The sequence below is a fragment of the Dipodomys spectabilis genome, unplaced genomic scaffold (genome assembly GCF_019054845.1).
Source record: "Dipodomys spectabilis isolate Male_0828 unplaced genomic scaffold, ASM1905484v1 ptg000107l, whole genome shotgun sequence".
NCBI classification, from domain to species: Eukaryota; Metazoa; Chordata; class Mammalia; order Rodentia; family Heteromyidae; genus Dipodomys; species Dipodomys spectabilis.
In genome coordinates, this window is record NW_024870784.1 from 1,579,461 (window position 1) to 1,607,307 (window position 27,847).

The 27,847-nt window shown below is 47.8% G+C and overlaps 1 protein-coding gene across 2 annotated transcripts; it reads left to right on the forward strand.

The window, feature by feature from the left end:
* The first annotated feature begins 775 nt into the window (after positions 1 to 775).
* Ifngr2 (interferon gamma receptor 2) lies at positions 776 to 27,419 on the forward strand. 2 transcript variants are annotated; one of them, XM_042687338.1, is made up of 7 exons: positions 776 to 974; positions 9,139 to 9,271; positions 16,252 to 16,448; positions 19,448 to 19,596; positions 21,700 to 21,853; positions 23,265 to 23,413; positions 26,704 to 27,419. In XM_042687338.1, the coding sequence occupies exons 1-7, from the start codon at positions 806 to 808 to the stop codon at positions 26,839 to 26,841; spliced, it is 1,089 nt and encodes a 362-aa protein (XP_042543272.1). In that variant the 5' UTR covers positions 776 to 805; the 3' UTR covers positions 26,842 to 27,419. The 2 variants fall into 2 exon arrangements, with proteins under 2 accessions (XP_042543272.1, XP_042543273.1); XM_042687339.1 differs by having other exon boundaries at positions 21,703 to 21,853.
* Positions 27,420 to 27,847: the final 428 nt, after the last annotated feature.

Below are 27,847 nucleotides of genomic sequence, written 5' to 3' on the forward strand. Positions count from 1 at the left end.
GGGCCCTGTGACCCATGCGGGAGGGTCCCCGACCCGCTCCGTCCCTGGGTCAGGGGCCCGGCCGGGTCCACCGCCCGCCCGCCGGCCTGCGTGGGCCGTGCACGGCGCAGCCCCGCCCCCTCCCCCGAGGCCAAGCCCACGCACTGTTGAGAAACCCCGGACGTTCCGCTCCAGGTCCCCGCCCGGGCCCGGCGCCCCGCGGGGCCGCAGCCCGCGCCCGCCCCCATCCGCCCCCACCCGCTCCTGAGAAAGTTCTGGCAGTCCACGCGCCTGTCCAGCAGTTAAGTCCAACCCCAGCCAACCGCGAGGCGGCCGGCACACGCTGGAAAGGGAGGCCCTGCCAGCTCAGCGCGCGGAGGCCCAGACCACCGCCGCATCCCGTCCCAGAGCCCGGTGTCCCGGGGTCTTTCCAGAAGGATCCCCAGCCCCCACACACAGATGGACATCTAGGGGCGCCCCCTGCGCTCCGGCAGACTGGCCTGGGTGGGGTGCGGGCCCAGAGGGCGGCCGAGGCCGGGCCTGGCACGGCGGGGGCAGGGGAGGACGGCGGAGGTTCGGGGGATCACCCCGGGAAGTCCCGCGCGGGGGCGGGGCGGGGCTGGCCGCGGGGGCGGGGCTGGCCGCGGGGGCGGGGCTGGCCGCGGGGGCGGGGCGTGCTGGGAGAGCGGCTCTCGGGGAGGGGGGGCTAACCTCCGCGAAGGGCGGGGTCAGATCGGGGCGGAGCTAGCGCGGAGGCGGGGCGAGCGGGCCGCAGGGACTGCAGGGCGCTCGGGAAGAGGCGGGCTCCGCGCGCCCGGCGCCCGCCATGGCAGCCGCAGCGTCGCGGGGAGCGGTTCGGCCGACCCCGAGCTGGGGCGGGGCCGCGCCCACCGCCCCGGCCACGCGGACGCCTCCACCGTGGCGGTGGCTGCTGTTGCTGCTGCTGCTGCTGCTGCTGCGGCTGAGCTGTCCGAGCACCGCGACGCCCCCGCCGGGTAAGCCTGGGACCCCCGGGGCCTCGGCCCGCGGGCTGAGGCGCTCGCCACCGTCCCGGGGAGGCCCCGGCTGGGGGCGACCCCGCGGGGTTCCCCGGCCCGCGGGATGTCCGGCTCGGGAGCGGTGTGCGGAGGGCCGTGCGCGGGGCCCGGCCGCGGGGGGCCCGGCCGCGGCGAGCCCGGGTGGGTGTGGTGGAGGGCGGGGAAGTCCGGGCAGGACCCCCGGGGCCGGGGGGAGGGCTGTCGCTTGTTCTAGCGAGGGCCTCGCGCTCCGCCCTCCGGGAGGCCGGCCCCCCCCAGCCCCCAGCCCCCGCGCCTGCAGCGGCCACCCGAGTCCCCTGATTCCCAAGGAAAGGAGGAAGGAAAATCGGAATCCGGGCGAGGAGCGCACATCCAGGGCAGGCCCCCCCCCCCCCCCCCGAGTACGTGTGAGGCCCACGATGCCATTTCCATCGCGTTCCTCGGAATCGCAGAATCGGGACTCTGAACTGCCCTGTGCCTCCAGGTGGGGGAGGAGGCTGTCAGCCGAGTCAGATTTTAAATCGCAGCTCCGCTCTGCCCAGACAGAGCACCACCCTCACCCATGTACCACACTTCTGAGCCAGACTCTGTGTGTGTGTGTACGTGTGTACGTGTGTACGTGTACTGGAACTTGAACGCAAGGCCTGGGCGCTCTTGAGCTATATAGCTCCACTGTGAATCACCAATGTCCTGCCCAGTGTATAACGTTAACCACCCTATGCTCTTCAGACCCGGGATAATCTATTGTTAAAGATGAATGGAAAGTCTTCTGAACACCTGCATCCCACACATAGAACCGAGATGATGGGTTGGGACTGGAAGGCATGAGATAGAAGGACATAATTCATATAGATTACACCTTGCTGCTGCTACCTCTACCTCCACCACCTCCTCCTCCTCCTCCTCCTCCAGCTCTTCCTCCTCCAACTCTGCCTCCTCCAACTCTTCTTCCCCCTCCTCCTCTTCCTCCTTTTATTTTTCTTTTGCCAGTCCTGGGGCTTGAACTCAGGGTCTGGGCACTGTCCCTGAGCTTCTTTTGCTGAAGGCTAGTACACTACCACTTAAGCCACAGCCTCACTCCAGGCTTTTTCTCTTTATATGGTATTGTGGAATCGAACCCAGTGCTTCAAGCACGCTAGACAAGCACTCTACCATTAAGCCACATTCCCTGTCCTTGCTTGCTTCTTCTTACCATTAATCCTTCATGGTTCATTGGCCCCAGGACCTTGGAGGAGGAAGGTAGAATGGAGCTTTGTGCACCCCTCTAAGGTCCCAAGGAACCCATGCCTTTACATGGTAGGAGCTGCAGTATCTTTGAAGACCTGGTGCCCACCTACGGAGCCTGTATTAGTTTCTTGTTGCTGTGACAAATAACCAACTTAGTGACTTATAACAACAGACTTATTATCTTAGAGTTCTGAAAGTCAGAAGTCTGATAGAAGTTTCATAGAATAAAAGTCAAGGCTCTGAAGTCCTTAATGGAAGAATCCATTGCTTTATCTTTGCCAGCTCCTGAAGAAATACTCTTGTGATTATTTTGACCCACTCAGATATGCCAGAATAATCTCCCAATTTTAGAGTCACCTGATTAGGCACCAAAATTTTATCATGCAATCTCAATACCCCCCCCCTTTTTTTTTTGGTTGGTTGTGGGGCCTGAACTCTGGGCTTGGGCGCTGTCCCTCAGCTCTTTAGCTTAAAGCTAATAATGCTCTACCACTTGAGCCACAGCGCCACTTCCAGCTTTTTCTGCTGAGGAATCGAACCCAGGGCCTCATGCATGCAAGGCAAGCACTCTACCACTGAGCCACCTTCCCAGCCCTCAATTCCCCTTTTCAATGTAACTTAACATACAATATGGGGTCTCTGCCTGTAATAGGACCAAACCACTGAATTCTGTGCTCAGAGTGGAACCACCTACTGGTGAGGCAGTGTCTTGGGAAAATCCTGAAATAGTCAGATCTTATTTTATTTGTTTATTTTTTCTGGTGCCAGTACTAGCGCTTGAACTCAGGCCTTTGGACTTACTTGGCTTTTTCACTCAAGGCCAATTCTACTTAAGCCACACGTCCACTTCCAGCTTTTTGCTGCTTAATTGGAGATAAGTCTTACAGATTGTTTATCCCTGTCTGCCCAGCACTAGCTTTGAACTGTGATCTTCAGCTCTCAGCCTCCTGAGTAGCAATAACTACAGGTGTGAGCTGCCGGCGCCTGGCTTAGTCATGTCTTTAAAATGACATACAACTCTTGTTTGGGTTGCGTTTGTCCTCACAACTCTGGGAGAGAGTGTTGTTTCATGAGGCAATTAGGGCTTCCATGTGGAGGAAGGACTGTTAGAGAGCAAAGTTTGATCCGTCATGGAGATGGACCACAATCATTATGGCATATTTCCAGGCCTGTATAGAAAGTAACCCAGTCCTTCCTTAGAACAATGCGTGAGGCGCAGGTGTCTACCCCAGAGTCTAGTAGGTGCACTCTTAACACACCTGTGACAAATAGGACTCAGGTGTAAACAGTGTCGAAGCAAGAGATGGTGTCACTTCTGTCTGGGGTCCTGGAAACATGACAGGAGGCACTGTGAGATGCAGAGAGGACTGGAAGGGTGCTGGGAAAGGGAAAGTCCAGGGCAAGGTTTCCAGCAGGGAGTGTCCTGGGCGTTTCTCAGGAGGAGGGGAACCCTGTGGCCTGGAATGTACAGTGTGAAGATCAAGGCCAGATCTTCTAAGGTAGAAGCGGGCACTTTCCAAAGGTGCTTTTTTTTTGGGGGGGGGGGGAATCGGGAGTGGGTAGGTTGGTTATGGGGCAAAAGGGACTTTCAGATGTGATTAGAGACCCAGAATGGGGCAGTGATCCAGCACTGCTGAGCCGTGTGTGCCCAGTGCCAGACTAATGTCCTTGAGAGATGAAAAGAGGAGGAGGAAGCCCATACCAGTAGCTCATGTCTGCGATCCTAGCTGCTCAGAGGCTGATATCTAAGTAGTTTGAAAGCCATCCAGGTAAAAAAGTTTGCAGACTGTCTCTAAGGAGCAAAAATACTGGACTGCTGGCTCCTCAGGAGGTGGAGATCTGAGGCTCCTGGTTCAAAGTCAGCCCAGACAAGTAAATCCTTGAGACTCTTATTCCAATTAACTAGTACACACACACACACACACACACACACACACAAAGTAGAGGTGTAGCTCAAGTGGTAGGACACTATCCTTATGCAAAAAAGTCAAGCAAGAGCTCAAGAGTAGGAGCTCAAGCCTGTATACACACAGAAAAAAGCTGGGCTGGAGGTATGGCTCAGGTGGTAGAACACCAGCTGTGATCAGTAAAGCCACAAGTCCTTGAGTTCAAACACTAATACCAACACACACACACACACACACACACACACAGAGGCAGGAAAGAAACAACCTAGACTAGTCAGCACAAGAAGGACTGAGGCAGAGTTGCTAGAGGAAAGGACCATGAACCAAAGAATTTGAGCCAGAAAAGCAGAAAATACAAAGATACGTGTTTTCCCTTGGAACCTGCAGAGGGAAGGTGGTCCTCCTGCCATCTTGACTTGAGGTCAGATTTCTTTATTTTTGTTGTTGGGAGACTGGGACTCAACTCGCTACTGATGCTTTGCTCAGTGGCTGGGGCTCTTACATCTTTTTCTCTCCCTCCCCTTTTCTTTTTGTAGGTTAAACTTCTACCTCTAGAACTGTGAAGATTTTTTTTTTTTTTTTTGGGGTCCAGTCGTGGGGCTTGAACTCTGGGCCTGGGCGCTGTCCCTCAGCTCTTCAGCTCAAGGCTAGCGCTCTACCACTTGAGCCACAGCGCCACTTCCGGCTTTTTTTCTTTTTGCTTATGTGGTGCTGGGGAATCAAACCCAGGGCCTCAGGCATGCAAGGCAAGCGCTCTACCACTGAGCCACCTTCCCAGCCCATCTGTGAAGATTTTTTTTTTTTTTTTTTTTTTTTTTGTCGGGCGTGGGGCTTGAACTCTGGGCCTGGGCGCTGTCCCTCAGCTCTTCAGCTCAAGGCGAGCGCTCTACCACTTGAGCTACAGCGCCACTTCCGGTTTTCTGGTGGTTTATTGGAGATAGGAGTCTCACGGTCTCTCCTGCCCGGGCTGGCTTTGAACCGCGATCCTCAGATCTCAGCCTCCTGAGTAGCTAGGATTACAGGCGTGAGCCACCAGCGCCCGGCCATCTGTGAAGATTTTTAAGATAACGTGGGTTGCTCTACGGGACTTGATGCATACATTCAAAGGAGGCTCTGGGACTCCTGCTAGTGACTAGACTCAGGCAAGCACTCACCAGCCCTGTGGGCCTTACACAGGCCTCCTGGGCAGCAAGTCAATGTTCTCTGCTTCATCTGGCACGCACCTTGTGTTAGATGGGCCAGACACCCACCGTGGCGATTTGCCTAGCTGCTTTTGGCCCAGGCCCGGTGTGACTTGCGAGGAGCATTCGCTCGCTGGCTGAATGAGGAGCTAGCATGAACGCAGCCAGAGTTCACAGATGTGGAGGCAAACACGAAGCTGCGGGCTTTGGGGGGCGTATCCTCCAGAGGCAGCATGGGGGCCATACTGTGGGCCCATCCGCAGGGTCAGACGCTTTTACTGAGAGTGTGTGGTTTGAACTTCCTGCTTCCTGCTTCAAATTCATGTGTTTCAACCTTTGTCTTTCCACCTCTGAACATTTCTCCTTAATCTTTTAATCAGAGAAAGTGTTATCATTATCATAGTTGCTTCTTGAGAAAAGGCGAGGTCCTGGTGTGTAGAATACCTGTCTGTAGAGTGGGGCATGGGCTGGGTTGGGGGTGGTTCTTTCCAGGTCATCCCACAGGGAGATTCAGAGGCACCCTGCAAGTATGTTTTCCATTAGTCATGCCTCTTGAACTTTTCATGTACTTAAGAATCAGCTAAGGAAGTTTGTTGAACATACAGATTTCCTAGCTGGGCCCTGGTGGCTCACTCCTGTAATCCTAGTTACTCAGGAGATTGAGATCTGAAGATTGCTGTTCAAAGCCAGCCTGGGCAGGAAAGTCCATGAGACCTTTTTTTTTTTTTCTGGTCATGGGGCCTAAACTCTGGGCCTGGGTGCTGTCCCTCAGCTCAAGGCTCAAGCCCTAGCCTTGAGCTGAAGCCCTAGTACCACTTCTGGCTTTTATCTGCTTATGTGGTGCTGAGGAATCGAACCCAGGGCCTCATGCGTGCAAGGCAAGCACTCTACCACTGAGCCACCTTCCCAGCCCCTCCACGAGACTCTTATTTTCAGTTAACCAGCAAAAAGAAATGGAGTTGTGGCTCAAATGGTAGAATTCCAGCTTTGAGCAAAAAAGCAAAGGGACATTGCCCAGGCCCAGTGTTCAAACCCCACAACTAACAAAAATGCCACCCCCCCTCAAAAAAAATACCCACAGATTTCCTGATCTGGGTTGGGTCCAGGTCCGCATGCTGTCAAATGTCTCAGTGTTTACTGCTGAGGGTCCCTGAGGAGTAAAGCCACTGTGATGAACACAATTTTTTTTTTGGGGGGGGGGGGTCTGGTCATGGGGCCTGAACTCTGGGCCTGGGCGCAGTCCCTCAGCTCTTCAGCTCAAGGCTAGCGCTCTGCCACTTGAGCTACAGCGCCACTTCCGGTTTTCTGGTGGTTTATTGGCGATAGAAGTCTCACGGTCTCTCCTGCCCAGGCTGGCTTTGAACCCCGATCCTCAGATCTCAGCCTCCTGAGTAGCTAGGATTACAGGCGTGAGCCACCAACGCCCGGCTACATTTATGAGTTCTATGAGCTTTGCAATACAGTTATTTCTTCCACATCAAAATGTACATTTCTTTTGTTTCGCATCGCATCAGCTGTTCCCTCCCTCCCATCGCTGCCATTGAGCTGCTCAGTTCATTCTGCTGAATGTCCAGTGCAGCTGATGGGTCCCGCTGGTGTATGTTTTTCCCTGTTTCCCTCTAGTCTGTGTCGTCCTCCTGGTTTCCCTCCCATGTGCACGTATACACCATAGATGTGATCAGCAGCATGGGGTTATTTAGTAGTGATTCGACCAGATGAGTGGAAGTCCTTTATTTCTTAAGTCTTGTTAATTTTGTCGTCTCATCTTACATTTTGGATTTAGCATCCACTTATCAGGGAGACCATGTGCCGTTTGTCTCTTTGTTCTTCGCTTACCTCGCTCAACATGATTCCTTCTAGCTCCATCCACTTCCCTGCAAATGCCATTATTTTGTCATTTCTAATGGCTGCATAATATTCCATTGTGTATAGATACCACAATTTTTGGATCCATTCATCTGTGGTGGGGCACCTAGGTTGTTTCCATATCCTAGCTATTGCGAACAGTGCTGCAATAAACATGGAGGTGCACGTGTCCTTGTATATTGGTTCCTGTTGTTCAGGGTAGATGCCTAGAAGTGGTATGACTGGGTCGTAAGGGAGGTCAATCTTTAGCTTTCTAAGGACCCTCCAGACTGCTTTCCAAAGTGGTTGTATAAGTGTACATTCCCACCAGCAGTGTAATAGGGTTCCTCTTTCTCCACATCCCCTCCAGCATTTGTCATTGGCTGATTTGTGGATGTGGGACATTCTGACTGGGGTAAGGTGTATCTCAGGGTTGTCTTTATTTGCATTTCCTTCACAACCAGGGATGGTGAACATTTCCTCATGTGTTTCTTTGCCATTTTTATTTCTTCATCTGAGAAGTCCCTCTTTAGTTCCCTTGCCCATTTAGTAATTGGTTTGTTGGGTTTGGGAGGGATTAGTTTCTTGAGTTCCCTGTATATACTGGATGTTAACCCCTTGTCTGATATATTGCTGGTAAATATTTTTTCCCAATTAGTTGGTTGTCTTTCTAGCTTGGTTGCTATAGCTTTAGCTGTGCAAAACCTTTTTATTTTAAGGTAGTCCCATTTGTCGAGTCTCTTCCAATTTGTTGTGACCCTGGGACTCTGTTCGGGAAGTTCCTGCCTGTGCCTGTAATTTCAAGTGTCTCTCCTACTCTGTTCTGCAGTAGTTTCAGAGATTCAGGTTTGATGTTAAGGTCTTTAATCCATTTTGAGTTGATGTTGGTGCATGGTGATAGGCTGGGCTCCACTTTTAGTTAAATTTTGTTTTTGTGCTGCTCCTGGGGCTTGAACTTAGAGTCTGGGGGCTGTCCCTGGGTTTTTTTGTTTGTTTGTTTTTTTGTCGGTCGTGGGGCTTGAACTCTGGTCCTGGTCGCTGTCCTTCAGCTCTTCAGCTCAAAGCAAGTGCTCTTCCACTTGAGCCACAGCGCCACTTCCAGTTTTCTGGTGGTTTATTGGAGATAAGAGTCTCATAGACTTTCCTTCCCTGGCTGGCTTTGAGCCGTGATTCTCAGATCTCAGCCTCCTGAGTAGCTAGGATTATAGGCGTGAGCCACCAGCGCCTAGCAAACTCAATTCTTAACCCAGGTCATGTGCCCTTCAGCTTGGCAAACTTGATTTGGGGTGTTTGTCCATGTGTGTGCACACCTAGGACTTCTACTCAGTCTAGGGCAAATGCAGCTCCACGGGGTGTTGTATTATTGATCCATCCTGTATTTCTCAAAGAAGAAACTGAGGCCAAATCAAACCCAGTTGCAAGTGGTAGTCCTGGCATCCGAGTCCAGCCAGACTGCGTGTCTCCGCTTCCATCAGCTCAGGCCTCCCTTTCTCTTCCATTGTCAGGGTCAGTGTCGCCGTCTTGTAGTCTCGGGCAGGCAGAGGCCATGCCTGGGAAAATAGGCAACAGCATTTCTTTTTTTTTTGTCAGTCATGGGGCTTAAACTCTGGGCCTGGGCGCTGTCCCTCAGCTCAGGGCGAGTGCTCTACCACTTGAACCACAGAACTACTTCCGATTTTCTGGTGATTTATTGGAGATAAGAGTCTCACGGACTTTTCCTACCCAGACTGGCTTTGAACCGCGATCGTCAGATCTTAGCCTCCTGAGTAGCTAGGATTACAGGCGTGAGCCACCGGCGCCCCGCTCAGGCAACAGCATTTCTGCACTTTGACAAGGCCTCAGTTGCATGAGTGACTCCAACCGTGTTCCTTGAAATCTTTTTTGTAATTATTTTTTCTCACAAGGGTCTCCCTTTTTCCTCCTTCCCTTTCTCTCTTCCTTCATTCCTTCCCTCCCTTTCTCCCATCCTCTATCCCTATCTAGACTCCTTTTCCCAGCTGGCTGCTCCTCAATACCCAAAGATTCACCTATACAACGAAGAGCAAGTTCTGAGCTGGGAGTGGTCGTCCGCAAACAATGACACAAGACCAGTCGTCTACCGGGTACAGTATAAATAGTAAGTGGGCTGTTCTTTTGGTGAGCTCTCTGGGAGTTGTGGGGGAGTCCTGGAGAACCTTAGAGGTCTCTCGTTACTGCCTCTCAGTAGGATTGCAGTCAGATACCGCTTTTGAAAGGATGGAGATTTTGTCCGCTCATCTGAGTGTTTAGCACATGATCAGAGAATCATTCTTTCTAACCACATGGATCTCTTGCCTGGGTAAAAGCTTATTCCTTCACTCTTTCAGTATAAGCATTCATGTCCAGTCTTGGAAGAATAAGAGGCAGTTTTTTGTCTTTGTCTTGTTCAGGTAAAATCTGATTTAAAGCTGGGCATGCTTATCTGCAGCTATGATCCTAGCACGTAACGAGACTGAAGCAGGAGGATTGTGAGTTCCTCAGCCATACAGAAAGACCTGGTCTCAAAAAAAGAATCTCACATTTAACCTTACAAGCCAAATAAAGCCTGATTAGAGATTTTGTCAGTTAGCTACAATGAATTCTCAGTTTCTCGAAAGTTTTCTGGTTTGAATACTGAATTATTCCAGTCCCTTTCTTCTCTTTCTCGCTTCCTTTTCAAGCTTTTCTGTTGTTGGCTATCAGTCGATTTACGATAAAGCATATGTAGAGAGAAAGTGGGAAAAAATCTTAAGTCCTTAGTTTTTATTTATTTATTTAAATAAATTAATTGAAGATTATGGTAAAATTATTGTTCAAGTCATGTTATACTTCTTGATTATCGGAATGTAAAGAAATAACCCTCAGAGCTCGTGAGAATGTGATTGATAGAATAGATGCATGATTAAAATTAGCTCAGCCCTATTGAAAAAGCAGGTCTCCATCTTTTCTTTATGCAGTAAACAATCTCTGTACTCGAGGTTATACATTGAATGTACAGGCACAGGCTAACCTATAGTTGAGCTGTTAGGCAATCTCTAGGAAAGATAATTACAAGGCATCCTAGGTAATCTAGTGGAATTTCCACTGTGTAAACTTTGGAATTTATGGTAAAGAACAGGAAGAGAATGTGGGAAGAATATTCTTGACAGTTGATTTGTTATAGAAATGGGTTTCCAGATGATGTCTTATGCATGTTTTATGAATCCATCCTAACAATATGTGAATGTAAATTATATCTACCAGTTACTCCATTAATAATAAATTACCCACATGGACCAATCCATTAATTTCAAGATGGTGGACTGGGGCTGTAGCTCAGTGGTAGAACACTTGCTAGCCTGTGAGAAGCTCTCGCTTTGATCTCCAGCATTGCAAAACAAAATGAACCGTACCCAGAGTTCTCAGGCACAGGTTCCACATGTCCAGTCTGGCCGCTTTCCCTAAGTAGTGGTGAAGAACAGAGAAGGGGGCTTTCTTACCCAGTCCTGGCACTACCCCAGCAGAGGTGAACTAAGCTCTTCAGGTCAGATGTGAGCTTTAGGTTTGACTAGAGGAAGACTTGTAGCTAGGGAAGAGATGTCTGCATAATCAGTGAGCAGACGCGGCCACAGGCAGGGTCTGGTTGATCGTCATCTCGGGATTGGTCAGACAGGCCGGTCACAAGAAGAAAGTCACTGGTAGCCAGGCTGCTGTTTCAATTTTTGTCACAAGATACAGTTAATCAGTCCTCTCTTCCTGGATTCCAATGTGGCAACAAGATGACTGGTGAGAACAAAGCCTGATATGAGAGAGAAGCAGAGAGACTAAGCTCTTACCAGATTTTAGTCACATTTTGGACATCTGCAGAGTCAAAGCAGGCACCTGCAAAAGCAGGGGGAGTTTTTGTTTTTTGTTGGTCATAGGGCCTGGGCGCTCTACCACATGAGCCACAGCACCACTTCCAGTTTTCTGGGGGTTAATTGGAGATAAGAGTCTCATGGACTTTCCAACCTAGGCTGGCTTTGAACTTCAATCCTCAGATCTCAGCCTTCTGAATAGCTAGGATGACAGTTGTGAGCCACCAGCGCCTGGCAGTTTTTTTGTTTTTGTTTTTTGTCTTCTCAGCAAACGCAGTTTCTCAGTCTCTGTTATAAAAACAAAAACAATTTCAAGCAGCATCCACAAAACAAAGCAGAAAAAACTTCCCCTCACTACTCGGGGCACAATCTCCTAGAACTAACGCGCAGCTTTCAGTAAGAGGAAGTCCCAGAGGATTTCTTGACTAGCATTCTTTAGTCTCGAACAGGGAAATAAGTTTTTGTGTGTGCGCTGGTACTTGGAGCTTGAACTTAAGGCCTGGGTGCCGTCCCTCAGCTTTATCAGCTCAAGGCTAGCGGTCTCCCACTTGATCCACAGCTCCATTTCTTGCTTTTTGTTGGTTAGTTAGAGATAAGACTCTTGCAGACTTTCTTGCCCGTGCTGGCTTTGAACCACAATCCTCAGTCTGAGCTTCCTTGAGTAGTTAGGATTACGGGTGGGAGCTACTGGCACCTAGCACATTTTTTGATTATTAAAAACTTCTAGTTTGTTGTTGTTGTTAAATGGGGTATGGAGTCTTGATTCGTTTCCCAAGGCTTCTGGCTCAGCTTTCCAGTAGCTAGGATTACAGTCTTGTGGCAAGCTTACTAAATCTTGTTAAAGAGCCTTTAACAGAATTTCATATCATAGACTAACTTGATTTGTTTTCTTTTGGGAAAGTAATTTTAAGCTATTTCTTCAGGCACAGACATTGAGTTGTTTAAAAAAAAAAAAAGAAGAGCTGGGTGCCAGTGGCTGACACCTGTAATCCTAGCTACTCAGGAGGCGGAGATCTGAGGATTGCAGTTGGAAGCTGGCCTTGTCAGGAAAGTCCCTGAGACTCCTTTCTTCAATAAACTACTCAGAAAAAGCTGAAAGTGGGGGCTGGGAAGGTGGCTTAGTGGTAGAGTGCTTGCCTCGCATGCATGAAGCCCTGGATTTGATACCTCAGCACCATATAAACAGAAAAGTCTGGAAGTAGCACTGTGGCTCAAGTGGTAGAGCGTTAAGCCTTGAGCTGACGAGCTGAGGGACAGCGCCCAGGCCCACAGTTCAAGTCCCAGAGCTGACAAAAAAAAAAAACCTAAAAGTGGTGCTGTGGCTCAAGTATTAAGAGTGCTGGCCTTGAGCAAAAGATGATCAGGGACAGAGCTCAGAGTTCAAGCACCAGGACTGGCAAAAAAAAAAAAAAGTCACTGAAAACTAAAATGGTCTGACTTCTTTTTTTTAATTATAGCTTCGATGATGGAAGAGAGGCTTTGCTTTTGTCGTCCTTTCTTATATGTTGAGGACTTTCTGTTCATCTTAAGGATTGTATAACTTTCCATCCAGTTTCTTTGTGGTAAAGCAGTATAACTTCTGAAGATGCTTTTTTTGCTTTTTAAGAATCACCATTCCTACAAGCCGGGCGCTGGTGGCTCACGCCTGTAATCCTAGCTACTCAGGAGGCTGAGATCTGAGGATCGAGGTTCAAAGCCAGCCCTGGCAGGAGACACCGTGAGACTCCTATCTCCAATAAACCACCAGAAAACTGGAAGTGGCGCTGTAGCTCAAGTGGTAGAGCGCTCGCCTTGAGCTGAAGAGCTGAGGGACAGCACCCAGGCCCAGAGTTCAAGCCCCACGACCGACAAAAAAAAAAAAAGATTCACCATTCCTTGAGATTAAAGTTAAATTACAGAGAGTTGAGAGTAGAGAGTAGCCTATAGGCTGTTTGGCCCAGTGTTTAGTTTTTATTTTTATTTTTTAAAATTAGTAGCCAAGATGAAGAACTCTGGAGATTTTGCTTGCAAAACAAAACAAATCCTCTCAGTTGTCTTGGAGCTGCGGCTGTCCAGGCGCAGGGTTCGAGGTCGGGCCTGGCTGGTCCGCCGCCAGGCTCACGCTCAGACACACCCTGCCTTCTCCAGACATTTGTTCCTTTGTTGGTTTTTCTCACTTTACTAGTAATACATGTTCTTTGTGGAAAATCCAGAAAAGCAGCAAGAAGAAAATTAAAATAATTTATTGTTCTACACTTCAAAAATCATCATTCTTTTTTCATTTTCGTGTTTTTCTCTCAATTTTTCTTTTTCACCAAAGGCCTGCACTTGTTTGAAATGTGTGTATATGTGTGTACAAAGAGCACAAAACTGGGGTTACACTGTTATTCTTGCTTCCTTTTTCTTCTTTCACTTACTGTAGTTAATTTTGTGAACATCTTTTTCCTATAATTAATTTGTGTGCATATTTGTTGTTGGTTTTTGTGCTGATAGTGGGGCTTGAATTTACCGCCTTATACTCTTGCTTGACTGAGTCATTCAAGGCTAGTGCCCTGTCACTTGAGCCACACTACTACTTCTGGCTTTTTTCTGGTTAATTGGAGCTAAGAGTCTTGTGGAATTTTCTGCTGGATTGGTTTTGAACTTTGATCCTCAAAGCCTCAGCTTCCAGAATAGCTAGAATTACAGGCATGAACATTGCTCAACGTTCTGTTTAAACTTTTTTTTTGTCAGTTGTGGGTCTTGAACTCAGAGCCTGGGTGCTGCCCCTAAGCTCTTTTGCTCAAGGCTAGAACACTGTCACTTTGAGCCACAGCGCCTCTTCCAGTTTTCTGGTGGTTAATTGGTGATGTCCCATACTTTTCCTGCCTGAGCGAGCCTTGAACCACAATCCTCAGATCTCAGCCTCCTGAGGAGCTGAGGATTACAGGCGTGAGCTGAGCCACCAGCACCCAGCCCTGTTTAAACATTTTTATGGTATGTTTAAGTATATGAAGTGTTGCATGCGATTTGTGCAGCTTTCCCCCACGTATGAAATATTGACTACTGAACTGTCAGAGGTCTCTATGTAAGTGCTTTCTTACATTTCTGCAAGAGGGGCTGCAGGGTCAAAGGGGCAGACTTAGTTAACATTTTCTAAGTGTCCTAACAGGATGGACAGGTCCCTGTTGCTCAGGTCCCTCCTGGAGCAGACTGTGAGCCCCGTAAGCGACAGGGGTGCGGGGGAGCAGGGCCCTGTACTGCAGCAGCTGCCTCCCTGTCTCAACACGATGGTAGACGCAGATGGTGCCTCAGAGCAAGTCGGGGGTGCCGTCCATGAGGACCCTGTAGTTTCTAGACACACTGCCTGGGTGCAGTACTCATGAGGGCCACAGAGCTCTGTGTGTGGGCTTGGGTGATCTCTCAGGAGGAAGCCCTTCCCGTGGTTCCGGTTCCTATCACAGACACTTCCCCCTCCCCCACTTCCGGTTCCCATCACGGATACTTCCCATTCTGAAAGGCCTGCTAGGGTTGGATGTCTCAGAGCGTGAGCTAAGGAAGACTTGAAGCCTCTCTGACTCAGCCTGTGTCAGATCTTGTGGGTGTGTGTCTGTGTGTGTGCATGTGCACGTGTGCACGCATGCCCCAGTATTGGAGCTTGAATTCAGGCCCTGGGCGCTATCCCATATAGTTTTTTCACTTCAGTTGGTGCTTTCCCACTTGAGTAATAGCACCCAGGCTCAAAGTTCAGGCCCTAGGACAGGAAGAAAAAATTTAATTTTTCTAGCTGGGGACCAGTGGCTATCACTATAATTTCAGCTAATCAGGAGGCTAAGATCTGAAGATCAGGGTTTGAAGCTAGCTCAGGCAGGAAAGTCCATGACACTCTTATCTCCAACTACCAAAAAGTCAGAAGTGGAGCTGTGGCTAACATGGTAGAGTGCTAGCCTTGAGCAAATAAAAAGCTCAATGACGGTGCCCAGGCCCTGAGTGCAAGCCTCAGGACCAACACACACACACACACACACACACACACTGAAATTAGTTTTTCTGCCAGGCACAGATGGCTCACGCCTGTAATCCTAGCTACTCAGAATCAAGAGAAAGTCCATGGAACTCTTTATCTTCTCCTTTCTTCCCTTCTCTTCCCTTTCCCTTCCCCTACTTTCTTCCCTCCCTCCTTTTCTTTCTAAGATAGGGGTCTAACGATGTAGCCTCGGCTGGTCTCAAATTTTAGATCCTCTGGCTCAGCCTCCAGAATGCCATTACAGTTTTATACCACCGTTGACAACTGCAATGGAAAATATTTGGTCAAACAAAGGAATGAAGAACCAATATGTGCTATAACATGATTAGCCCTGTCCCAAGCAATCAGTGAAAGATACCAGGCACTAATTCTGTCTTCTGATTCTGTTCATATTGTATGAGTCCATTCACAATAAGGAAGTCTATTGGGACAGAAAGTAGATTAGTGGTTACCTGGGAGGGAAAATGGAGAGGCCACATGGTTTCACATGGAGTGATAAATCTTGTAAAAATCAGTCTCATGATGATGGTTGCATGTTTTTGCATATAACCTACAAAGCAGCTGGGTGCTGGTGGCTCATGCCTGAAATTCTAGCTGCTCAGAAGACTGAGATCTGCGAACCATGGTTTGAAACCAGCCCAGACAGACAAAGCTAAGAGTCTCTTATCTCCAGTTAACCAGCAAAAAGCCAAAAGTGGAGATGTGCTAGAGTATCAGTCTGGAACAGAGAGTCAAGTGGCAGCACGAGGCCCTGGGTTCAAGCCCCAGCACTGATACAAAAAATTAAAAAAGTTGGGCTAGGTGCTGGTGGCGCACGCCTGTAATCCTAGATACTCAGGAAACTGAGATCTGAAAATCATGGCTTGAAGCCAGCCTGGGCAGAAGAGTCTGTGAGACCCAATACACCACTCAGAAAAAGCTGCAAGTGGCACCTGGCTCACATGGAAGAGCCTCAAGCACAAAGAGGCTCGGGAACAGTGTCCAGGACCTGAGTTCAAGCACAAAGAGGCTCGGGAACAGTGTCCAGGACCTGAGTTCAAGCACAAAGAGGCTCGGGAACAGTGCCCAGGACCTGAGTTCAAGCCCCGGGACCAGCAAAAAAAAAAAGGTGGATTTTATGCTATGTGAGTGAGTTTTCAATAAAGCAGTATTTTCACTTGGTCTTTTCTAGAAGCCCAAGAAGTGATATAATGGATATTTTGAAAAATAGCTTCTGGAGACATTGTTCTAGAGGAAGAAGAGAGGTTGTGCGAACTAAAATCCTGTTGTCCTTCTCAGCATCACTAGCGAGCATTGGCATGATGTCACAGTGAACTCCGTGGGCGTGAACTGCACAAGGATCCCAGAGACACAGTGTAACTTCACCAACGCCAGATTCCTTCGATGTTCCAGTGTGTCTTTACATGTTCGCGCTGAGCTGGGGGAGATTGTTTCTGCCTGGACCACAGGGCTTTGGTTTCAGTACTATCAGAATGGTAAGAGACCTTGTGTATAAAAATTCCTTTATGGTTCCCAGGTTCTCTTCAATGAAAGATATGGGGTATATAAGCTAATGGTCTCTGTTGTGTGATGAATGTTGAAGTTTTGTTGTGCTCTTTTGCCTACTTTTTATGTGTTTAAATTCCAAAATGGTGTCAAGTACCATGAGTGTGACAGCATTCCTATGATCACATAACACCTGATTGGGAATCAATACTTCAGATGGGACAATTATTTTTTTGGGGGGGTGATGGTCTTGAGGCTTGAACTCTGGGCCTGGGTGCTGTCCCTCAGCTCTTCGCTCAAGGCAAGGGCTCTTACCACTTGAGCCACAGCGCCACTTCCAGTTTTCTGGTGGTTTATTGGAGATAAGAGTCTCATGGGTTTTCCTGCCTGGCCAGCGTTGAGCCGTGATTCTCAGATCTCAGCCTCCTGAGTAGCTAGGATTACAGGTGTGAGCCACTGGTGCCCGGCAACAATGTTTTGTTTTTTTTTTTAATCTGTACAAAAATAAAGTAAACAAGTTGGGTGCCAGTGTCCTATGCCTGTTAGCTGTTTTGGAGGCTGAGGAGTGAGGTTTGAAGGCAACTCTGGGCAGAAAAGCTTATGAGCTTCTTGAACTAACTACAAAAAAAAAAAAAAAAAAAAGCTGGAAGTGGCACTGCGGCTCAAGTGGTAAAGTGCTAGCCTTGAGCAGAAAAACATTCAAGGACAGTGCCCAGGCTCCGAGTTCAAGCCCAAGGACCAGCACAAAAATAAACTAAACACACAGAAAACAATTAGTGACTTGTCTAGGTGTTGTGGTGGATGAAGCAGAAATGTTGAGGTAGTGCCTACTGGCCAATCATTTTCTCCTAGCAGCCTTATCCTTGAGTAGCGTGGATGACTATTCAAGTGGGAAGTGGGATTTTTAAGAAGGAAAGTCCTGATAATTAGCAGAACTGCCAGGACATGAGACACATTGTCAGAAAGAAGTAGGACCAGGCTGAGCATGGCTGGCTGTCCTCCGGTCCTGAGTTTGAGCAGTGCTGTGCTTGGTGGTCATTCTCCACACTCTGGCTTCTGAAGTTCTCCAGTCCCACCGGGGACATTAGATGCAGTAAGCCATCTGCACGCGATTTAGCAAGGGGAGGAAAGGGTAGTTGGCAGTGGCAAGCTTTTTTTTTTGTCGGTCATGGGGTTTGAACTCTGGGTTTGAGCACTGTCCCTCAGCTCTTCAAAGAGCTCAAGGTGAGCGCTCTACCACTTGAGCCACTTCTGGCTTTTTATCTGCTTATGTGGTGCTGAGGAATCAAACCCAGGGCCTCATGCGCAAGGCAAGCGCTCTACCACTGAGCCACCTTCCCAGCCCTCCGCCAGTTTCTTCATCTTTCTAAAATTGATTGTGTGTGTATGTGTGTATGTGTGTGTGTGTGTGTATGAACTCAGGACCTCACAGTCTCCCTTAGCTTCTTTGTACAAGGCTGGTGCTGTAATACTTGAACAATGCCTCCACTTCTAGGTTTTTGCCAGGTAATTGGAGATAAGAGTCTCACATGGTTTTCTTCCCTGAGATGGCTTCATGCAATCCTCCCATCTCAGCCTCCTGAGTATCTAGGATGACGGCATGAGCCACCTGTGCCGGGCGAGTTTCCTCGCCTTTAGGAGTGGTGCCCGTCTCTGCTATGGCATGGCTGCATGCGAACACACCAGCTGTGTCCTTAGTGCCCTGGAAGCTGCCCCACTGGCTGCCCACTGTCCCAGCGGGCCCTTCTTCCTTCAGTGCTTTGGAACATGGCTGATCTCCACCTTTAGATGAGGCTTATGCCTTGGATGGCAGTCCCAGCCCCGCCTCTCTTCAGAAGGCAGATCTGAGCTTCGTCCTTTCAGCGGCCAAGTGGCTGGTGTCCATGTGTCCATGCCGTGTCCATGTGGACACAGACACAAACTGAAGACGGTGTCCCGTGCGGCGAGAGTCCTGCAGCTGGTGCCAGGCCCCGACGCCGGCGTGCCTTCCCTCATTGTACTCACTTCACTGTGAAAAGGGAAGCTGGAGAATGGAAGTGCCCGGGATCTGAGAGGCTTCAGTGAAAGAGCTCTTTGTCCTCAAGCTCCCCCTGGCTGGCAGAGGGCCGGGCTGGTCCTCACTGCCAGCCCAGATTGTCCGGACGCAGCTCCTCCACCAGAACAAGTGAAATCAGAGGGAACGCATGAGGACCAGTTGCTTTCTCACAGAGAGATAGACCAGACTATGTGTGTCAGCACCCAAGGGAGAGTGTGGAAGCATAAGAGAAATCCAGCCCCCGCAGTGTGAGCATGTCACTCATGGTTGACATCCATGGGGCTGCCTCTTCTGGAAAATGGGGAGAAATAAATCTCTTAGAATATGAAGGACACAACCTGTACTTGGATCTGAGTTTCCCCTGGTTAATTGGACCAGGCACAACATGCCTTTCATGACCTTTCATTTCTGATGCTCCATAAAACACAGTCCTTGACTGTCCTATCCTGTGTATTATGGGAAAAGCCTTAAACAGACAGCCAGGGCATCGTTTCTGGGTTATGTTCCAATTTACAGGAACCTCACAGACAAAAGTTAGTGAATAGAATCCAGAGGCAGTGGCACTTCCCTGTTGTCTCAGCTAGACAGGAAGATCATTTGAGCTCAGGAGTTGGATGAGTCTAGGAACCTAGAGAGACCCTCGCCCAAGAACAATAATAGTAATAAGAAAGCTAGTTAAGACCAATTTTGTTCATTTCTATTGGAATAGGTAAAGGCGAATACATTTCCCCCCCTTTTGGTCTAGGGGATGTCTTAAGTAGTAGAGGACCTGCCTTGCAGGTGTGAGGTCCTGGTATCAGAGAAGAGGAAGAGGGATGGGAGGGGAGGGGAGAGAATATATAAATATATGTATATATGTGTGTGTGTGTATGTGTAGAGAGATTATAATATGTACTGCACGCGCATGTGCTTTCTATGCATATGTATGGTGTTGTGTTTGTAATTCTATTCCAGTTACCATCGGGCCTCCAAAAGACATGTTGGTGACCCCAGAAGCAGCTTCCCTTCTCATCAGGCTCTCCTCTCCCTTTGAACTCCCTAGGAAGTGCGGGATCGTGTTTGTCTATTACATCCATTACTGGGAAGAAGCAGGAGTCCAACAGGCAAGAGCATTTTTCTTCTTTGATTTGCTTGGCTTTTGATTTTCTGACTTAGGAGAAGAAAGAAAACATGAAACGTGGGCCAGGAGAGCAGGAACTCCCAGTGTCTAGCGGGGGCACGATCTCAAATCCGTGGTAGAAATCCATCTCCTTGAGATCTGCTCAATGTAGTGATTCTGGAAAGTGGGTGAGCCCAGGTGGGGCCCAGGTGGAGTTGTGAAAGAAATGTTAGCCCTGGCCTCTGTGGACTGCTGAGTTCAGGTCCTGAGCCTAATTTTTTTTTTTTTTTTTTTGTCAGTTGTGGGACTTGACCTCTGGACCTGGGCGCTGTCCCTCAGCTCTTCAGCTCAAGGCTAGCGCTCTACCACTTGAGCCATAGCACCACTTCTGGTTTTCTGAGTGGTTTATTGGAGATAAGAGTCTCTTTGAACCAGGATCCTCAGATCTCAGCCTCCTGAGTAGCTAGGATTACAGGTGTGAGCCACAGACACCTGGAGCCAGTAACTAGGGCTTGAAATCAAGGCCTGGGCGCTTTTTCACTCAGGGCTAGCACTCTATCATTTGAGCCACTGCTCTACTTCTGGCTTTTTTGGTGATTAATTAGAAGAATCTTCACAGATTTGTCTGCCCTGGCTGGCTTTGAACTGTGATCCTCAGATCTTAGCCTCCTGAATAACTAGGATTACAGGTATGAGCCACTAGGCTCTGGCTTCCTGAGCCTGTTTTAATTCTCATTGTCAAAATTCATCATTATGCACATTGTGCTGAGACTCCTCCCCCCCCTCCCCCACCGCCCCTGCACCTCAGACCCTGGCTAGGTGGACTAAAAGAATGCTGTCACCCATTTCTCCCCTTTGAGGCCTAGACTTAGTATGCTACCCATGATGCCTTTGCTACATCTAGTCTTTGGTAGGGAGGTGTTGCTGGACCTGTGTGTGTTCAGTTTGAGTCATGCCATAGCTGTCCACAAACAGTCTTGTGGAGGTCCATTTTAATGATTGGAAAGCGTCCAAAACACACATGGGCGAGCCTGGGTCGAGGCTGCCTTGTCAACAAGCTTTGTCTCCCTTAGATAACAGCATTCTCATAGTCACTTTCCATGTCCCAGAAAAGGAATTCACTACTGCAGTCTGCAAGTTTACTATGTAAGTAGTTTGAACAGTTTCCAAGAAAGGCCTAAGTAAGCTGGGTGCCGTGCCTCACTCCTGTAATCCCAGCTACTCAGGAGGCTGAGATCTGAGGATCACGGTTCAAAGCCAGCCAGGCAGAAAAGTCTATGAGATTTTTTTTTTTCTTGTCAGTCATGGGGCCTGAACTCTGGGCCTGGGCGCTGTCCCTCAGCTCTTCAACTCAAGGCTAGTGCTCTAACACTTGAGCCACAGCGCCACTTCTGGCTTTTTCTGCTTTATGTGGTGCTGAGGAATTGAACCCAGGGCCTCATGTATGCGAGACAAGCATTCTACCACTGAGCCACCTTCCCAGCCCCCATGACACTCTTATCTCCAGTTAATCACTAGAAAACTAGAAGTGGCACTGTGGCTCAAATTGTAGAGCACTTGCCTTGAGCTGAAGAGTTGAAGGGCAGTGCCAAGGCCCAGAGTTCAAAACCCACGACCAAAACTAAGATTTAAGTTTCTACTTGTAGCTGAACACCATTGGCTTGCATGTGTAATCTTAACTACTCTGCACCTCTCTCTGAAGATAGAGGTTCAAACGAGTTAACCACCAAAAAGTCAGAAGAAGAGCTGTGGCTCAAGTGGTAGAGCACCAATCTTGAACAAAAAGCTAAGGGTAAACAAGAGGCTCTGAATTAAAGCCCCACTACTAGTACCAAAAAGTGTGTGTGTGTGTGTATGTGTGTGTGTGTGCTTGTGCTTGTTACAATGGAGCTTCCTAGGTCTCAAAGCCCTAAAGTGTCAGCATTTTTCATGACTCGACTGACCAGTTTTTGCAGACAGAACTTGACCTCTGCAAGCTAGTGATTCTAAAACATTTTCTAACTCTTTTGTTGTGTCTAGTGAATCTGAGTAAATACTGGAAAAGCTAGAAGCAGCTTGATCCTGTCTCTGCAGGTGGTTTACCTGTGTGGTTGTGGTATCATTAATACAGGTAAAAGGCCCCATGACCTGCAGCACCATCTTGTTGGATAATTTGAAGCCGTTAAAAGTGTACTGTTTACAAGCTGAGGCACGTTTGTCTTTGCAAACCTCTAGACCTGGACGTTTAAGCAACATATCTTGCTATGAAACAATGGCAAAAGGTAAAGCATGCTTTCTTACACCCTCTTTCTACTTCTATAGGCCAAGATAAAGAATTTCCCTGCTGAGCTGGGTGCCTCTCAGGAGGCTGAGATCTGAGGATCGGGGTTCAAAGTCCTTGAGACTCTTATCTCCAATAAACCACTCAGCAAACCAGAAGTGGTGCTGTGGCTCAAGTGGTACAGTGTTCCCCTTGAGCTGAAGAGCTCAGTGATAGCGCCCAGGCCCAGAGTGCAAGCCCCACAACCAACAACAACAACAAAAAAGAATTTCCCAAAGTAGTTTAACTAGGGAGTGCTTACAAGGTGATAGAAAGTAGGAACAGAAACCCAGACAGAAGTACTTCACTGAAGCCAGGCACCAGTAGCTCACACCTGAAGCTCTAGCTATTCAGGAGACTGAGGATTGTGGTTCAAAGCCAGCCCAGGCAGAAAAGTCCATGAGACTCTTATCTCCAATAAACCACCAGAAGCTTAAGTGGTAGAGCACTAGCCTTCCTTGAGCTGAAGAGCTGAGGGACAGCGCACAAGCCCAGAGTTCAAGCCCCACGACCGACAAAAACAAAAAAAGAGTGAGAGGCCCTGAGTTCAAGTCCTGGCACTAGAAAAAAAAATATACTACTCAACTGCCAATACTGTGAGCATATGCTACAATCTATAGTAGCATGGGCTGCCGACAGTTCCCTTATTTTATTATAGACTAACCCTGTCTGGGTGCAAGTTGGGTATTTTTAACCTAAATATTTGAGAACAAAAATATTTCTGATTCTAGAGTTTTTGTTTCAGATTTCAGAATTTTTACATACATTTGAGATGTCTTTGAGGATAAGACCCAGTCTAAACACAATTTTCATTTATGTTTCATGTGTGATTTTTTTTTTTTGTCAGTCATGGGGCTTGAACTCTGGGCCTTGGAACTGTCCCTGAGCTGTTCACCTCAAGGCTAGCGCTCTACTAATTGAGCCACAGCGCCACTTCTGGTTTCTGGTAGCTAATTGGAGATAAGAGTCTCATGGACTTTCCTGCCAGGACTGGCTTTGAACCTTGATCCTCAGATCTAGGATGACAGGCATGAGCCACTGGTGCCCAGCTTCATATCTATTTTATATGATACTTACAATAGCTCTGTTGTGACAGTGATCTGTCACATTGGTTCAAATGTGGCATTTTGCAGTTGAGGATGGTACCAATTTTCAGGAGGGTTGGATTTTGGAGGATTTTGCAATTCGGATTTTTGGATAAAGGACGCTCACCCTCTAATAATTTAGGCATACAAGGCAGGGACAGAGAGCGAGAGATCTGTTCCTTTTATTGGGACCTGAACATTGTTTAAGCAGTAATGGGTGAATAATGAACTGATGTTTATTTACATCACGTGCATAACCGTCATTTTCACTTCTCTTGGTCTTTTTAGCCTCCAGCAAGGTGCAACAAGTGGCCCTGATCTCTGTGGCCACCTTTTTAGTATTACTGGCACTGTCTGCTCACTTCCTGTTCAGATATAAAAGCCAAGTGAAATACTGGTTTCACACTCCACCAAGAATCCCATCACAAATAGAAGAGGTAAGTATGCACAAATGGGTCATAACTGACAGTGTCCACTGTCCCTACAGTGAGCAGCGGTAGACAAAACCGTGAACGCAGAGCTTTGAGTTAAAACATGGTGTAGAAAGCCAGGTGCTGATGGCTCAAGGTAGCACAGGGATCTTGTTCTCAGGACAGTGCCCAGCAGAGCCTGGCTGGATGCTGTGAAGCCACACTTTCACCTTCAGGAAGGAGGAGAGGCTGTAATGCAGATCATCAGCCTAGAGTAGACAGTACACGTGGGAATGTATGTGCACAGAACATAGGGAAATGAAACAATCCCAGAGCATGACCACACAGCCTTGTACATCAATGCTCAGTATAGACACCAGTATTTTATAGGACTTGAAGCAGGCTTGTGGTCTTTTTCCTGCACAGTTCCAGCCCTTGGGGCTCTAGGATGTAGTTGGATCTTCTAAAGATTCGGGACACTTTTAAGATTAAAAACTTAGTCAAAAAATCTGGGTGCTGGTATCTCATGCCTATAATCCTAGCTACCCAGGAGGTTGAGATCTGAGGATCAAATTCAAGGACAGGGCTAGAATGTAGCTCAGTGTCAAAGCGCTTGCCTAGCAAGTGCAAAGTCCTGAGTTTGATCCCCAGTACCAAAAAAAAAAAAAAAGCAAACAAAAAGAAAGATTCAAAGACAGCTCAGGAAGCAAAGTCCGTGAGACTCACTGCTATCTCCATTTAGCCACCAAAAGCCAGAAGCAGTATATTTTAGCCTTGAGCAAAAAAGCTCAGGAATAGTGGTCAGGCCCTGAGTTCAAGCCCCAGGACTGGCATAAAATAAGCAAACAAAAAACATGGTTTACTTAAGAGAAGAACACTTAGCCCCAGTACTAGCATACACACACAAAAGTATTTTTATGAAACTCAATATTTTGTACAGCTAATGTGTGCCAATTAAATATGTATATATACATAGGTATGCATGTATGATAAAGTACAGGTAGATGTGAGTAACTCTAGAGCACAATCTAGCAGCACAATCTCCTTGTGGTCTACCATAGTCCTTGTTTCTTCTGCCTTGTTCCTGATGTATTTAAAGAGCACAAGCAAGGGCTGGGAACGTGGCTCAGTGGTAGAACGCTTGTCTTAAATTCATGAGGCCCTGGGTTTGATTCCTCAGCACTACATAAGCAGAAAAAGCCAGAAGTGGCAATGTGGCTCAAGGGGTAGAGCTTTAGCCTGAGCTGAAGATCTCAAGGACAGTGCCCAGGCCGAGTTCAGGTCCCACAACAGACAAAAAAAAATATATTGAGCAGTGCCTCCAGGTTGAAATAAAGAGCACAGGCGTGATCACAATCCCCTACTAGAAGCTCGCCTAGTTAGCACTGTCATCATATAACAGCTCTTGGTGGGTCTCAGAATTTTACCTGGCATTAATAACCTTTCTCTCAGCCAAGTGCCAGTGCTAGTTATTCAGGAGGCTGAGATCTAAAGATCGAGGTTCAAAGAAAGCCCCAGCAGGAAAGTTCATAAACTGTCAAAAAAGCCAGAAGTAGAGCTGTGGATCAAGTGATAGAGTGCTAGCCTTGAGCAAAAGCAGCTCAGGGACAGAGCCCAGGCGTTGAGTTCAATCCCCAGGACGTGCACCCAAAAAAAGAAAATAAAGTTAAAAAACCAAACAATCTCTGTCAGTGGAACAGCAGCTGGGCCCTGGTTGGTGCGTTTGCGAGTGGTTCCTCTGGGGTATGAGCCTGGAACGCCATCTTTCCATTCACTTTCTTGAGTAAGTGTGCTACACTCTTAACCAAAAGTTGCTGGAGTTACATGAAACAAATGAATCATGTTTCACTTTGATTTCTGAGGTTTCACAAAGGCACGTGATTCCATTTTGTTCCTCTTTTAATCAGCCACAAGCTGACAGTATTTGTGTGTGTGTGTGTGTTTTCAAGGTACTTGTTTCTCAGTAATGTGGTAAATCTGTGGCACAGGAGGAGTAAAGGAGAAAGCTTAATGTTAGGAGACTTCCTTCCACATTGAGGACACCTCCGACACACCCTTCCAGAGCAGCCATGTGGGCCTAAGGACTTGAGGCCAGAACTCCACCTATTATGTGTTTCGGGTTGTTTTGTGCAGGGTAGAAGCCACAGGTGGAAGGAAGGGACGGAGAGCCGCGCTGCACGCTCTTCCTCACGCCCCAGCACAGCGTGACAAAAGGTCCTCTTCCTCTGTTACTGAAAAGTTACATTTTTGAAATGTGTTACTAAATGTGCTATTAATCATCTTCCCTCAGCATGGATTCCTACGTGCATCCTCCAAATTCAGCCCTTTTTTTTTTTGGGTCCGGTCGTGAGGCCTGAACTCTGGGCCTGGCGCTGTCCCTCAGCTCTTCAGCTCAAGGCTAGCGCTCTACCACTTGAGCCACAGCGCCACTTCTGGCTATTTTCTTTTTGCTTATGTGGTGCTGAGGAATCGAACCCAGGGCCTCATGCATGCAAGGCAAGCGCTCTACCATTGAGCCACCTTCCCAGCCCTAAGTTCAGCCCTTTTTAAACTTCGGTAGGCGAATGTAGTTGGTCCTTGGATTAGTATTATAGTTAATGACTAATTAGGACTCAAGTATCAGGAAATTTTTCAGTGCTAGGAGGGCCGCTCAGTGGTAGAGCACTATATAGCATGTGCTAGGCTCTGGGTTGGATTCCCAGTACCACAAAAAAAAATTAAGTTAGACATCAGTGGCTCATGCCTGTAACCCTAGCTACTCAAGAAGCTAAGATCTGAGGATCGTGGTTCATAGCCAGCCCAGGCAGGAAAGTCCATGAGGCCATCTCCAATTAACCATACACACACAAAAAAGGAAGTGGTACTGTGGCTCAAAGTGATAGACTGCTAGCCTTGAGCAAAACAAGTACAGAGACAGTGCCTAAAGATCCCGAGTTCAAGCCTCAGGACCAGCACACGACACAAAATTATTTCACTGATAGAAAAAAGTTATACCTTAATAAAATGTGACTATAGCAGCTGAGCACTGGTGGCTTATGCTGTAACCCTTGCTACTCAGAAGTCTGAGGTCTGAGGATCATGGTTCAAAGCCAGCTGGGGCAGGAAAATCCACGAGCCTCTTAATCACAAAAATCCAAAAGTTGAGGTGTAGGTCAAATGGTAGCACACCAGCCTTGAGCACAAATCCTGAGGTAGTTCCTGAATTCAAGCCCTAGAACTAGCATACACCAAAAAATATGAATACAGGAACTGGAAGTAAAGGTCTGGTACGTGGAGCTGATAGCCTAGTTACAGTCTTTGTTTTCAACCTTCTCTAGTATTTGAAGGACCCAGTTCTACCTATCTTAGAAGCTTTGGACAAAGACAGCTCACCAGAGGATACCTGGGACTCTGTGTCAGTCATTTCATTTCCAGCAAAGGAAGATGTTCTCCAGACACTTGAATCAGAGCGCTGATCAGCCTGCTGGTACGAGAAAGGGGACACGGGGCAGGGAAGCCGCAGACATCCTGCCCGCACCTGAGCCCAATGTGCCACACCTCCGCCTCGCTAACTTCTGATGATGCCTAACAAGGCATGTGAGATCTCAGGGGTCACACAGAGTCTTAGGTTTTTTTTTCTCTAAGAACTCTCTGAAGCATACAAGTTTCTGGCATGTTTCTATAGAAATATCTCAGAAAACTGAAGGTTTCTCTTAAACACTAAACATGTAATTACCTGTTGGTAACGTGGAGGAGGGCTACTGGGATGTTTTTCTTCATTATTGGTAAGTCCTGGCCATCAAAAGACCACATCCTCTTCTTACTTCTGGAAGATGAGCTATCCCAAGCTGCCACACAGTGGACTCTTAGTGGCCTCTTCACATTTTTAGCTTAAAATGTGATGAATCATAGACTAGGAGTGAAGCTCGGTGATCCAGCACTTACCCAGCACCTATGAGCCCTGGGCTCCATTTCCAGCACCACCAAAAGAAAAAGGAGCCAGTGCTGGTGGTTCATACCTGTAATCCTGTAACTCAAGAGGCTAAGATCTGAGAATTGTAGTTCAAAACCAGCCTGGGCAGTAAAGTCCATGGGACTCTTCAGTTAACTACCAGAAATCCTGAAATGGTGCTGTGGCTTAGTGGTACAGTGCTCGCCTGAGTGGAAAAGCTCAGGGACAGCACCCAGGACCTAAGTTCAAGCCCCATGAGCCACAAAAAAAAGAAATTGTCTTGTACATAGTTGCCTAATAATTTGTCTTTCTAAAAGTTGGAAATAAAGTTTTTTTAAGCGTATGTGAAAGTCTTTTTGTTTCCACTCACCTATATTTCAGCCTATTTTCTGCAATCTTTCCTTTTTGTAAAATATTGTATCTATACTTTTGTTTTCTTTTTTTTAATTTTTATTTTTTTTTGTGAGCACACTGTACAGAGGGGTTACAATTACATGGGCAGGTTAATGCGTACATTTCTTATCAAGCAT